Genomic DNA, 14,204 nt, shown 5'->3' on the forward strand with positions numbered 1-14,204 from the left:
GCGCAATAGGTTTGCATTACAAGTATTTTTGAGATCGAAAATGACTTCACACTTAGTAAACCAAGTGTATTGATTGCATAACATAATATTAATTTCCTGTACGGTTAGAAATCACATCATGGGTGCAAAATGTAAAACATTAGCCATGCATTTTTCTGTGTGTTTGCAGTGTGAGAATTGTAAATGCTTGATTAAGTAGACATATTTTCATGTATATTGAACCACTCAATAAATATCACACTTTAATAAAAAATTATATTTTTCCAACATTTTGTCTCTCCATTTCAAACATGGCTTGTGTTTTGATCCAAGTCACTGAAATTCAATAGCATCAGTTGGAATAGGAAAACCAGAACCTGCTCTCGACAAATGGACTAGCCAGCTCTAACGTGATAGTGCAGTGTGTGTGTGGGAGTCAGATGCGGATCGTATATGAGTCTGAGTGAGTCACATAGCGGACCCAGCGCTGAGACGGTCCGGGCTGAATCGGCGAGAGGCGGAGGAATCTGATTTGCAGTCCCGTGCAGGTGTACTTTGGCACCTCGAAGCTCAGGCTGACCGGACCTACTTCCAGCATGGAGGCCGAGCTCAAGCCTGAGACCTCCAACTGAAAACACAGGAAAAGGGGAGGAGGGGGAGAGGGGAGGATGGGTGGAAGAGAGGGGGAGGAAGAGAGGAGAAGGAGAGGGGGAGTGATCAGAATCCTAATTGCCATCTTGGCAGGGATCTCCTGTCATCTCTGTGTCCACTCTGGAAGGACAGGACTGATCTTCTGAGACATTCTGACCAAGGGTGTCGATGCCATGGCAACAGGCCAGACTGGACCTCCAGACAGAGAGAGAGAGAGAGAGAGATCGAGAGAGCGAGAAAGAAAGAAAGAGAGGTAGAGTGAAAGAGAAAGAGTTAAAGTGAAAGAGAGAGAGAAACATAGGGAGAGAAAAAAAGGGGGAGAGAGGAGAGAGATAGAGAGTGAACGTATGGAAGGAGAGAGACAGAGCGCGTGTCTCCAGGGCGTCACCTTGAACAGAGCGGAGAGCTGGGAGCCCCCAGGGAAACGAGAGATCTCCCAGAGGATGGCCTTGTTCCTGGGCTGCAGCTCTGCTTTCTGATCCGGACTGCTCAGCTCTTGGGACAGGCTGGGGACAGCCAGCGTGGAGGAGGGCACCAACGTAAACAAGGGAGAGCTAGCGTTAGCTTAGCATTTTGATATTTGGTGTAATTACACTTTATTGACATTCTGAAGAGCGTTTAGGCTGGTAGGTTTTATGGATGCAGTGCAGGGGTCACAAACAATCTCACCTTAATGAATTTTTGGGGACAGGTATAGTCACCGACACGTTAATAGCAGAGCTGCAAACAAAACGTTGATTAATACTGCAAATCGAGAGGTTGCAGCTCTGCTAAATAAATATATCATTATAAAAAGTTTTTTTCCTCCCATAAAGGAAGAACTGACTTTTTAGGTGGCAGGTCACAGCGCAGTTTCAGATACAGCAGCAACCTACAGGATGAGGGCTGGAGGTTTAGCAATGCTACGACTCAACTTCCTGTCCGCCAAGCTGCAAAAACAACAGGACTTCCTGTGGAGATATGATCGGGTTGTGTTGGATTGATTCAAGAGTGTCTGTTCCGTACCTGCCACCGTTGTCTCTCTCTATGGTGGGGAATAGGCGGAAGGGGGCTGGAGTGGGCAGGTCATCGCACAGCTGGTACTGCATCACCGTTTGCTGCGTGGAAAAGTGACAAGTAGAGAAAAATGTTTAGATAATGAGATCCTTGTGTGTGAGCGTGTACATTATGTGTGTGTGTGTGTGTGAGTGAATGTGTACATTATGAGTGTTTGTGTGTTACGTGGGTGAACACCCCACCTCTCCTTGGCTGGGACAGACTTTCAGGATTCTGTAGGAGTCAAACTCGTCTAGTTTCACAGCCTGGTGGAAGCTGCATTCATCCACCCTAACCGCTGCCCCGTAGCCTGGTGGACAGAAACCATTACCAAGAGTACCGTGGAACCAACAAGGTCTATCACTGTCAGACATCCGCAGTACCTACGAATTGAACAATAAGTAATAATGACAGTGTATGATTTACAGACAAACGAGACCTTAGTCACCCAGATAAGAGATAAAAACACAAATCAGATGGCCTGACAGGTTTAGCTCCTTGCCCACCTCTCAGTTGAGACTTCCCTATGTTGAACTCGTCATTTAGTCCTATACGCATCTCTGTGGATGAGGGTCATAGGGGACACAAAAGAGGAAGTGGGGGGAAGAGAAGACAGAAATGAACTGTCAAAACCTCAAACAGATTCTCATTGCGCAGCATTGTGCAGCCATGTTGAACATGGTGCTCACCAGAACAGCTGGGCATGTAGCATTTCACCTTGATCTCCCCCTCTATGTCAGCCTTCATCAACACTCCCTGGAGAAGAGAGAGAGAGAGGCAGAGAAAGACAAGAGACAGAGAGACAGACAAAGAGACACACAGAGAGAGGCAGAGCGAGAGAGAGAGACGGAGAAAGAAAAAGGGAAGAGAGAGACAGAGGGAAAAAAAGCTCTACAGGTCTTTAATAACTCATATGTTGTGAACAAACTTCTGTACACCATGTTTCCACGGTTACTCACGTTGGAACCAATGACCACAGACATCCGCTCGATCACATCCACAAATATCTCATTTTTCCCTCCCTGGAAACAGGGCAAAGGAAGAGAGGAATTGAGGATGTGGGACAGTTCAGACACAAGACTCAAGTACATTTAGCAGACGCTCTTATCCAGAGCGACTTACAGTAAGTACAGGGACATTCCCCCCAGAGGCAAGTAGGGTGAAGTGCCTTTCCCAAGGACACAACGTCATTTGGTTGGCATAGCCGGGAATCGAACTAGCAACCTTCTGATTACCTTCTGATTACTAGCCCGATTCCCTAACCACTCAGCCATCTGACTCCCTCTAATGTAAGCCTCTAATGTAGATAGCCTCTACGTTTACAATACTAAAGTACATGGCCATTACATTTTACATTTAACCCACAGAAGGGTTTATCCAAAGAGACGTACAAATAGTGCATGAAGAAAGCACACCAGAAGATCAAGGATCAGAAGTGCAGAGTTAGGACAGTATTTAAGTAGTCGGAGTCAAGGAACGGTTTGTGTTTCCCAGCCACATGTCAGCTGCCAGGCCTTGAACACGTGGCGACATATCAAACGCACCTGTTCTCCCCGGCTGGACATGATGGGCCGCGAGGCCGCGGCACTTGGAGCCACTTTGCTCTGCTGAGTCTCTGCTCCAAACTACAAGGAACATGGGAGACATGAAAACGATCAAAAAACCTTAAGATGAAAAATAAATACAATTTAAGTACTTTAAGTTCTTTTGAACGCAGTTCATCCCAGGGGTCATGGATTTGGTCGAGCGAGGTTATCTCAAATGCATTTATCTGTGGCTCCCCGGTGATGCCAACTAGGTGACCTACCAGGCCGACGTTACTGAGGTCAAACAGGCTGAAAGGTTTGGAGCTGACGGCCTCAGTCTGGATGAAGTTCTTCAGGATGTCAGTAGAGGTCGTCTGGATATAACCATAGTCCTGCTCGGAAAGGGGTGGGGTTAAGATGAAAGGATGGCAATCTAACAAAGCCAATCTCTCCAAGTTGTGTTCATGTCTCACAGATGGAAGAATGCTTTGTAAACGGTCTTCAGATTGGCTCCAGAGTGGAAGTGAGAGCAGGGATTAGGCTAAAGATGCTCACCACAACTTCATCCAACAGCTCATATATGAGGGCAAAGTTCATCCGTACCGACTTCTCTGTTAGATTCCCACAGTAGTCCTTTATCAGGGCTGTTAACCTGGAACATAAATCAGAAGGTTGTTGGTTCGATTCCCGGCCGTGCAAAATGACGTTGTGTCCTTGGGCAAGGCACTTCACCCTACTTGCCTCGGGGGGAATGTCCCTGTACTTACTGTAAGTCGCTCTGGATAAGAGCGTCTGCTAAATGACTAAATGTAAATGTAAATATGGAGGCAGGTGATATGTAGGCGTAGGGCAATGCAAACACAGTAGAAGCATTTTAAACCGGTGTTTATCCACCCCGCCCTCTATCTACTGGAGCAGACCTGTTGAGGAATTCGATGATGGTGAATGGAGAGGCATCTGCCGTCGTCGTGGCAACCCAGTATAGTCCTCCCTGTTTGATGTGAACAAAGTGCAGGTCTTTCCGACTCTGAAAAGTAATCAGACGAGAAAGATCTGTCCCAGAACCACACATAGGTCAGAATACACACACACACACACACACACACACACACACAGAGACATCATACCATGACCACTGGTGGTTGGTCATCTGTCAGCGCGGTGACCATCTTGTAGAAAATGTTGACAGACTCATTTCCAGCCTCGCCACGAACTAATGCGTCAGGTTAAAGACCTAATCGCGTTGTCACTGTGCGAGTGATCTGGCATTCAAAGACTTTGATTGTGTCACAGTAATCACTGACATCTTCAAATGGCAGAAATTACTGAGTTGAATATTTACATACTGCACCAATTAATGTAATCAAGAAGCTCATTGTGTTGAGTCAACAGTTCAAAAGTAGGGTACATGGAAAGAGAGAGAGAGAGAGAAAGGGGGAGGGGGGTAAAGGATACAGTCTTTGTAGATTAGGTGGTCTCCCTTGGAGGACAAGATAAAGACCTGGGAAATCATCTTCCTGTGGAAAGAACAGGTTAGCACAATAACAGGAACCATCTCACAGAAGCAGCGAGGTGGCATCATGTGACCATAGCTTTAGTTGGTTCTACATACCTTCTAGACTAGCTAGCTGACAGTCGTTGAGAACATTAGCTTGCTAGCTAGCTAGAAGGCGTCTTAGTCCCCACGTCTGCCAATAAGGCTATCCACTAGTCTAATCTACTTTGCTTCCCTGCTGTCTTGCTCGCAGGAATGTCTTGAACGGCAGATTGTCTTTGATATCACGAGACTATCAGTAATACAGATAATATATGTATTTGTAGATAGCTACATTTGATGTGTTTACAAACAGCTTCTACTTTGAATAAATGTGACCGCCAGGAGGTAGCTAAAATGAACCCAGTGTTCCACAGCACCATCTAGTGTCGTTTTTGCATAACACTGGCCGTTGCAATAAAAGCCTACATTTTGTTTTGTCCTGACGCCTAACACATCTGGTAGCAATCACTATACAAGCTAAATCGATTCCGTAGAGTCACGAATGGCAGTGAATACATTTAATCAATCATTCTGACGACTCCCATACAGAATTACAGACCCACAGGTGGCAGTACTGCCGTCTGACTGTCACACAATCGATCAGTGCGGAAGTGGAAGCGCGGGGTGAGAGGCAAAAGCGAAAATGGCTTCTCCGAAAACTGTACCGAAAGATGCTCAGGTATGAATCAACTGTTTTCATAGACGTCTGCAGAACTTAACTGTCTCATTACATACGAATATACTCCGTCTACTCTGTGAGCGTATTGCGGCAGCTATTTTGAAACGTTTTGTAGTACAGTAAACCCCAAACGTAATGTTGGTCAACCCGTGACTGGCTTCTATGCTAGTTAGCTCGACTAGCTGTTCAACTTGCTAGTAGTGTTATTTGCTGCCATCGACATGTTTACGTTCGGTGTCATAAAAATAACATGATTATATCAAAGCGTTTTAGAGCTGTTTTGCTTATCTACTATCAACTGTACATGCATTTTCACGGTAAATTCGTGTTTGTCAATGATTTTCCCACCCATCTTCAGGTTATGATGCAAATCCTGAAAGACATGGGCATCACGGAGTACGAACCCAGGGTGATAAACCAGATGTTGGAGTTTACCTACAGTAAGTGGCTTTAGCTACAACATATTTTATCGAGGATTCGTGTGGGGAAACATATGTTTATGCACGGAGATGTCATTATCATTGCCCTCTTGACTTGCAGGATACGTGACGAACATTATTGAAGACGCCAAAATATATGCCACTCACGCCAAGAAATCCAACGTAGATGCAGACGACATACGGCTGGCGATCCAATGTCGAATGGACCAGTCCTTTACTTCTCCACCCCCTCGAGACGTAAGACCTCGAAAAACCGTTGAATGACAATTAAACTGACTCTGAATTTATTGCACCCTGCCTGTTTGTGCGTGGCCAGGACAAACGCTGATGTTTGTTTGTTGTTGCAGTTTCTCCTGGAAGTAGCAAGACAAAAGAACCAAACTCCTCTTCCCCTGATCAAGCCCTACACAGGCCCTCGCCTGCCCCCAGATCGCTACTGTCTGACGGCTCCCAACTACAGACTGAAGTCCATACAGAAAAAGGTACAACAGGCGACAGACCTTAAAGCTGTGCGGTTGTTGGACTCTTCCCTGGCATCTGCTCGAATAGAATCTGTCTGGTTGTCGTTAGTAACGCCAGGTAAACGTACAGTCCCTAGCTGGATGATGAAAGGCTGTTTTTCGTTGCTGTGTAGGTGTCGTCGTCCGGTGGAAGGATAACTGTACCTCGTCTCAGCGTAGGAGCGGTGTCCAGCAGGCCTAGTACGCCCACGTTGGGTGAGTGATCACCATGGGAACACACAGGAAGGGCTCTCCGCATCACATGGCTACACCTTTAGTCAGGGTGTGAATTATACACAGACAATCGGGGGGGCAACTTCTTCTCCAGGGCGTGTATTGACCCCCCTTGACCTGTTGTTTTTACCTCTTTTGGGGGGGGGGGGTCCAAGTCTTAATTAGGGGGGTCAGACCCCCCCCCCAGATGGCTGAGCGGTTAGGGAATCGGGCTATTAATCAGAAGGTTGCCGGTTCGATTCCCGGGTTGCCAAATGACGTTGTGTCCTTGGGCAAGGCACTTCACCCTACTTGCCTCGGGGGGGGGGGGGGTGTCCTTGTACTTACTGTAAGTCGCTCTGTATAAGAGCGTCTGCTAAATGACTAAATGTAAATGTCTCGTCCTCAGGAACACCATCGGTGCAGTCCGTCACCGCTAAAGTGGGGACGCCGGTGTCTCTGAGTGGACAACGCTTCACCGTTCAGATCCCCTCCTCTCAGACTGCCGTCTCCAAATCTGGTGTGTGTGACTTCTGGGGGCTTAATCTACACCTGAATTTTCTCTATTTCAGTGGTTCTCAACCCTGGTCCTCGGGGCACCCCTATCCTGCATGTTTTAGATGTTTCCCCGCTCCAACACACCTGATTCAAATAAATGGGTCGTTATCTAGCTCTGTAGAAGCCTGGTAACAAACGTGCATTTAAATCAGGTGTGTTGGAGCCATGAAACATCTAAAAAATGCAGGACAGGGGGTCCCTGAGGACCAGGGTTGAGAACCACTGCTCTATTTGAACTTAAGAAACACTATGTAGCTAACGAGACACATCCTTAAGTGTGGCAGGGAAACTGGCAGGACATTTTAGGATCCAACAGTTGGTCTACAAAAGTAAATGCATTACGATTGTAAATCCTCAATGTTTTATTTTTTCCAGCCACGCCATCCACTCCGACAGTTCAGAACGTCCTCATCAACCCTTCTCTGATTGGCTCCAAAAACATTATCATCACAACCAACATGGTGTCACAGAACTCAGCCAGCGAATCACTGAAGAGGAAGCACGAAGACGACGACGATTACGACACATTATGACCTCACGTGTTGGTAGATTAACTCCGGTAGTAGAAATCGACAGTGCCCTGCTGTAAATAAAGTAGATGATAGTTTTGAATTTAGACAGTTGCGAACAACCCCCACCATCACGTTACGTCTTGTAAACTGTAGTATCTCATGCCTGTTTGCCACTAATTTTGTAAATTACAATAAAAAAAACTGACGTCTTTTCCGCAGTGCTTCAATAAATAAAAAATTGTTAATGTCTTAGTTTACAGTAAGTGGACAAGGCATAAATTGCAATGCTGTAACGATTAAGCAGAGATTTACTGACATGTTAATCCAGCTTCAGTATTCCAGCGGTTATTAAGTCTTCCATGCCCACCAATAGGTAAAGGTCACTAACATTTTGCCTAGACTTTTAAAGATGAAAAGTAATTCATGGCGTTTGTTTGAAGAAATGGCATTGTTCGTATCTTTGTGTAGTTGCATGATACATAAGGCCGGTTTATAGAAATGTAAATTACATTCCTGGTTGTAAAATGTGTTCATGGTGTGACCAACAGAGGGAGAATTTGATCTAGGCTCCTGTATCTGGATGCCTTCTGCATTGTGAATGGATCACAAGACCCAAAGACAGAGTCCGAATTTAAAAATAAAAAAATAATAAAGTTCACAATTATTTGACTGATCAATTGAGAACGCAATTTTAATGATAGGCCAATATTTGTCTAGTTTGTGTAACAGGCGAGTTCAAGGCATCGGATCTTTAATCACAAAAAAATAGGTTTTCCAACTGCTAAGGTAAGGGACACAAAAGCCTTTATTTTCAGAACTTTGAAACTTGTAAAGTTCTAAGTTCCTCTGAGCAAAAAACTGTTCCTGCCTGCCAAGTTGAATTTTTACCTACGACTACAACTCCCTTGTTCTGGTGCGTGTCCACAGTGCGCATTACATAATGGCCAGGTTCACCATCTTCTAAGTGGCTTAGGAGCTGTCAGTTCAAGGCCTCTCGTCCAATAGGCATCGCAGTGTGTTAAACGCATAGGCCGACGCCATGTTGTACCCCGGGGGCTTGGAGATCTCTTGGAACGGAGTCTGAATGCCACCGGGAATGCGTAAACAAGGTTCTAGGTCTCGAACAACGTACGTTAGGTTCACCCTAAAGAATTGAAGTAATCGCTATGAGCCGGCCGTCCTCAGCGGGCGGCGGGGGCGGAGGACTCGGAGCTGGGAAAACAGGAGGAGGAAAGCACGGAGGTTCGGGAGGAGCTGCCGCCGCTGCCGCCGCTGCCGCCGCGGCAGCAGCAGCAGCAGCCGGAGTTGGAGCCGTGGCTGGGGCTGGCTCAGCGCTACCTGCCGCTGCCGTAGCCTTGCCTTCAGCGGCGCTACCAGGCCAGTCTGCGGAACTTACAGCTTTGTTCGAGTGTCCTGTTTGTTTCGACTACGTTCTTCCACCCATTCTACAATGCCAAGCTGGGCACCTAGTTTGCAACCAATGTCGCTTAAAGCTGAGCTGTTGTCCGACTTGTCGTGGCCCACTCACCCCAAGTATCCGGAACTTGGCTATGGAAAAAGTTGCATCGACTCTACCGTTTCCTTGTAAGGTGAGGTAAACCACACATGCGACACTGAACATCTCTGAATCGTCAAGTTTTAGCTAGCTAGCTGGCCTGTGCAACACGCTAATTAGCTAGCTAGTAGTAGCCATACTTTTTCGGTAGCTCGCGCTTACTTTGACAGGTGTGTGTGCGTGCGCAGTCCCGCCTGCGCTCCCATGGAGTTCCATAACATGATGCAGGAATCAAGTTTACACGCTTGTCTCACCTTTCCATCCCGCTTGTGTCATCATGAGCCGAATGAGATACTGCAACAAGTTTGCGTGTCAAACTTTAAAGAGTTAGCTTGTTGTTGCATAGCTGACATCACTCTGCCGATGGTTATGTTAGGGTCACGTGAAAGGTCAGAGGTAGGTCATTCTGCGCTGACCAGCGTCATATTTATGCGGAAATGGCAAAGTAAACGTTGCTGTCAGTCAGATTGTCTCTAGAGTCTTGATTCATACAATGCACAGTTGTTCTCAATCTCACTTTCTTTCTCAGTCCCACCCTTACACATACACGCGCATAGACACACACACACACACAGACATACATACACTGAAGCCTATACACTGCTTACTTTACACAACTGTACACTCTCTTTCTGCTGGCAGTCTTAACAGACTCAGGTCATTTCCCCACAGCATGGAGGACAGCTTCTGTTATTGTGCTGCACTCAGGCAGCCAATCAGGAGTGGTCCTGCTCTGTAATGGCCTTCTGATTGGATTACGCCGGCATTAAAGTTGTATCCACGCTCCCTGGTGTTACAATCCACTGAAAGCTGATCCCTGCTCCTCTCCTCTGACAGGCTGACGACTGCATTGGGGAGGGAGGGAGGGAAGGAAGGAAAGAGAGAGGGGTAGGGAGGGAGCGGGAGAGAGATCAAGGGAGGGAGGGAGGGAGGGAGGGAGGGAGGGAGAGAGAGATCAATGAAGGGAGGGAAGGAAGGAAAGGGAGAAATGGAGGGGGAGGGAGGGAGAGAGAGAGAGAGAGAGAGATCAAGGGAAGGAAGGCAGGCGAGAGGAGGAGGAGGGAGGGAGGGATGCGCGGATACATGAATAAACTTGTCCCTCCAAGTGTTTTCGGATTGGACAGGAAAGCATCGGTTTGCTAAAATATCCCAAGTTTGACAGTTTAACACAGACGCAGCCTTTTAACAGACGGAAGTGTGGGAGCAGTTGTGTGCAATCTCCCTTTAAGGCTTCCAGAAGCTGTACCAGGTTCAGCTTCCAGCTCCCTCAGGGGAAATTAGTTTTGCAGCATGGCCTAAGAGAAAGGCCCCTTTTCCACACTGGCTGGGACAGGAGATTCCTCCTGACCCGGTTCAGATAGCTTTCCAGTCAAGGAAACAGCAGCGCATTAACCTACAGCGTGCGATCGTGTTTTCCATCTCTAATATCCTGGGTGGATGTCTATCTCCTGTAAAATGAGCTCCTGACCCTGGGATTGAGGAGAAGAGTGAACCTGCTGAATTAGATCTCCAGCCCTACCCTGCTCCTTTTAGCTGGGAGGTATCGCCGTGGTAACGTAAGATAACTCTTGTTTAGTGTCGATATATCGTGTGCTGCATGGGGTATTGACTTCCTAACTTCCTGGTTCTATCTTGTCGTAATCTAGTAGGAGTCCCTCTCCTCCTCCTCCTCCTCTTCCACCTCCTCCTCCTCCTCCTCCTCCTCTTCCACCTCCACCTCCTCCTATTGCTCCACCTCCTCTTCCTCCTCCTCCTCTTCCACCTCCTCCTCTTCCACCTCCACCTCTTCCACCTCCACCTCCTCTTCCACCTCCTCCTCTTCCACCTCCTCCTCCTCTTCCACCTCCTCCTCCTCTTCCACCTCCTCCTCTTCCACCTCCTCCTCCTCTTCCACCTCCTCCTCCTCTTCCACCTCCACCTCTTCCACCTCCACCTCCTCCACCTCCTCCTCTTCCACCTCCACCTCTTCCACCTCCACCTCTTCCACCTCCACCTCCTCCTCTTCCACCTCCACCTCTTCCACCTCCACCTCCTCTTCCACCTCCTCCTCTTCCACCTCCTCCTCCTCTTCCACCTCCTCCTCTTCCACCTCCACCTCTTCCACCTCCACCTCTTCCACCTCCACCTCCTCTTCCACCTCCTCTTCCACCTCCACCTCTTCCACCTCCACCTCTTCCACCTCCACCTCCTCCTCTTCCACCTCCTCCTCTTCCACCTCCTCCTCTTCCACCTCCTCCTCTTCCACCTCCACCTCCTCTTCCACCTCCTCCTCTTCCACCTCCTCCTCCTCTTCCACCTCCTCCTCTTCCACCTCCTCCTCTTCCACCTCCACCTCTTCCACCTCCTCCTCTTCCACCTCCTCCTCTTCCACCTCCACCTCTTCCACCTCCAACTCCTCCTCTTCCACCTCCACCTCTTCCACCTCCACCTCCTCTTCCACCTTCTCCTCTTCCACCTCCTCCTCCTCTTCCACCTCCTCCTCTTCCACCTCCTCCACCTCTTCCACCTCCACCTCCTCCTCTTCCACCTCCTCCTCTTCCTCCTCCACCTCCACCTCCCCCCTCCTGGTGTTTGGTTTAGCGGCCGGCCCTGCGTGGCCCTGTGGCGAGCCTGTGTTTGTAATCAGATTATTCATGGATACGCTCATCTTCAGCCCCCAAAGTTTATTTTGGGTCGGATTCTCGGTCTGGATTTGATGCGTCCTCCGTCCCTCTGCGGGGTGGTGCTGGCACGGGATGGTCATGTGATCACTGGCACGGGACAGTCATGTGATCGCTGGCACGGACTGGCTTACTTGTCAAACACCCACACATGCCTAAACACGGTGAACACGCTCGTATCAAAGGGATTTTTTGGGTTCAGGGTTAGATTGCAACAAACAGGAAATGCCCACCCACGCACGCGCGCGCAAACGCACGCAGCATTTAGTTTTCCAATCCCTGTGCTTTAACCCTGGTGCAAAGCACTCAGTGCTCCATTTTCATAATTAATTATCTGGAGATTTAACGAGATCAGCAACATTTCACGCTTCGGCTGTGCCTCTTTCAACCTCCTGCCCCCTCCCCCCCCCTCCTCTCTCTCACACTGACTTGTTAAAGGTTGTGTTCTCCTCGGGTCGTTCTGACCCATCAGTCATTGTGACCCACCGTCGTATTGCGACAACTTTACCGCATACAAAAACAAAGTGAAGCATTTTCTTTTAACCGTCGGGCTGTCTCAGACCCCCCACATTGCGAAGGTTAAAAGAAAAGTATTTTTATTTGTTTTTGTATTGGGTAAAATTGGGTAAACACAATGATGGTTCGTTATGAACCTTTGGGTCATGTGACCCGAAGGCAGCACGAGGGTTAAAGGTTGTGCATTGTGCATTATTTCTGTTTTATCAAAGGGAGAGAAAAAAATAGCCTTCTAGGGAATTGTGGGTGAAGTCCTCTACGGTTTAGCTTCTCTGTGTCAGAGATCCTGTTCTGACCACTTCAGGCTGGGAGGAGGTGAGACCAGGAGGTGAGACCAGGAGGTGAGACCAGGCCTCAAGCTAACCTGCTGCTGGTCTCTCCTGGTCCAGCCTGGTGGGAGGTGTATCCCTGGTCTCTCCATCGCATGCTGACTCTAATGAGGTCTCTCTGATCCTCCTGCACCTTTTGACATGGGCTATTTTTAGACCTGGCCTGTGTTGCATCTGCTTTGCATAGACTATGTCAGAAACAGGCCCTCTACTGGATAAGGAGAGCAAGCGCTTAAAACGTGTGTGTGTGTTCATGCAGGGCAGGTACATCAATAAACATTGTAGAGGACATTGTGTGGATGTGTGTGTGTGTGTCAGTGTTTATGTCGCCATTGTGTGACTAATGTGTCGTCGATCCACCTTGCTCCAGCGCCCCCTCTAGGGGCGGAAAAGCGTAACTGCAGCGAGATTGCTCCGAAAATCTTTTTTTTAATAGACCTCCAATTTAAAACGATCGTCGTGATTTATAGATGAAATCAAGCTGCCGTAATGAGTGGGGTGCCTGTGAGGCTCTCTCCTGTGATGTAGAGCCTACAGCTAGCTGTTGGTTATTGCATCAGTGTTGATGTTGCTGTGTCTCTGATGGGCATTTGATTAAATCCTGGTTAGCGTAGTGTGTTACTGGATTTCACTACTGGCATCTTGTTAAAGTGTCGGATCTGATGATGGCACACCATGATGATACACTGGAGGCTCATTGCTTTCCCCTTCTCTCCATTATCTCCTTCTCCTCTCCTCTCTCCTCCTTATCTCCTCTCCCCTCCTCTCCTTCTCTCCTCATCTACATTTCATGCTCAGTCAACCTGAAAATCATTCAGAAAGACATTCTCCTCATACCTGCAGTGGTGTGTGTGTGTGTCAGTATTTTGTGCGTGTGTGTGTGTTCGTGTGTGTGTAGAGGACATTGTGTGGATGTGTGATGACACTCTGGCAGCTTGCCAATCCAATCCCTCTTCTTTTTGTAGTGCTGCCGTCAAGTGTGTGTGTGTGTGTGTGTGAAAGGAGGGGGCGGTGTTGTGATTGACAGGTGTGCTTCTCTCTAAGTAGCAGCCTGTAGGCTCAGTCATGATAACAACGCCTCCAAGCCTGCCCTTGTACACAACAAACACTGTGTGTGTGTGTGTGCAAAATGCAGCGATTCTCCTTGTGATTTCTTTTACTGCTACAGATTTTCATCATGATGCATTAGCATGGGGGGGGACCTTTAAGAACACAGAGCTGCTGTCCCTCTGTCCCTCTCTCTGTCTCTCTCTATCTCCTTCTCTGTCCATCTCTGTTTCTCTGTCTTTGTCTCTCTCTTTCTTTGTCTCTCTGTCTTTCTCTCTCTCGTTCTCTCTGGTTCTCTCTCTCGTTCTCTCTCTCTCGTTCTCTCTCTCTCCCTCTCTCTCTCTAACTCTCTCTCTCTAACTCTCTCTCTCTAACGCTCTCTCTCTAACGCTCTCTCTCTAACTCTCTCTCTCTAACTCTCTCTCTAACTCTCTCTCTAACTCTCTCTCTCCCTCTCTCTCTCTAAC

General features: G+C 48.0%; 3 protein-coding genes across 5 annotated transcripts in view; 2 read left to right on the forward strand and 1 right to left on the reverse strand.

Annotated features, from left to right (window-relative positions):
• Positions 1 to 229: 229 nt before the first annotated feature.
• Positions 230 to 9,535, reverse strand: ap4m1 (adaptor related protein complex 4 subunit mu 1). Of its 3 annotated transcripts, none has more exons than XM_062453621.1 (16): positions 9,440 to 9,535; positions 4,647 to 4,708; positions 4,319 to 4,404; positions 4,112 to 4,218; positions 3,747 to 3,843; positions 3,473 to 3,583; positions 3,210 to 3,290; positions 2,625 to 2,687; positions 2,355 to 2,421; positions 2,172 to 2,225; positions 1,869 to 1,975; positions 1,636 to 1,727; positions 1,457 to 1,501; positions 1,300 to 1,350; positions 1,019 to 1,136; positions 230 to 607 (listed from the first exon to the last, which is right to left on the reverse strand). In XM_062453621.1, exons 1-16 carry the CDS (start codon positions 9,445 to 9,447, stop codon positions 416 to 418), a joined length of 1,341 nt encoding a protein of 446 aa, XP_062309605.1. In that variant the 5' UTR covers positions 9,448 to 9,535; the 3' UTR covers positions 230 to 415. The 3 variants fall into 3 exon arrangements, with proteins under 3 accessions (XP_062309605.1, XP_062309606.1, XP_062309607.1); XM_062453622.1 differs by lacking the exon at positions 9,440 to 9,535 and adding an exon at positions 4,816 to 5,077 and having other exon boundaries at positions 4,647 to 4,723; XM_062453623.1 differs by lacking the exon at positions 9,440 to 9,535 and adding an exon at positions 4,804 to 5,077.
• taf9 (TAF9 RNA polymerase II, TATA box binding protein (TBP)-associated factor) lies at positions 5,180 to 7,841 on the forward strand. Its single transcript, XM_062453630.1, has 7 exons — positions 5,180 to 5,407; positions 5,766 to 5,847; positions 5,948 to 6,084; positions 6,195 to 6,329; positions 6,482 to 6,563; positions 6,970 to 7,080; positions 7,494 to 7,841. Exons 1-7 carry the CDS (start codon positions 5,372 to 5,374, stop codon positions 7,649 to 7,651), a joined length of 741 nt encoding a protein of 246 aa, XP_062309614.1. The 5' UTR covers positions 5,180 to 5,371; the 3' UTR covers positions 7,652 to 7,841.
• The window catches only part of siah2l (seven in absentia homolog 2 (Drosophila)-like), a 19,518-nt gene continuing 13,922 nt past the window's right edge, over positions 8,609 to 14,204 (forward strand). Inside the window, exon 1 of the mRNA XM_062453627.1 lies at positions 8,609 to 9,219. Within this exon, the coding sequence (XP_062309611.1) occupies positions 8,797 to 9,219 (423 nt within the window). The 5' untranslated portion in view covers positions 8,609 to 8,796. The remainder of the gene's footprint in view (positions 9,220 to 14,204) is intronic.

Source organism: Osmerus eperlanus, chromosome 27, assembly GCF_963692335.1.
Source record: "Osmerus eperlanus chromosome 27, fOsmEpe2.1, whole genome shotgun sequence".
Classification (NCBI taxonomy): domain Eukaryota; kingdom Metazoa; phylum Chordata; class Actinopteri; order Osmeriformes; family Osmeridae; genus Osmerus; species Osmerus eperlanus.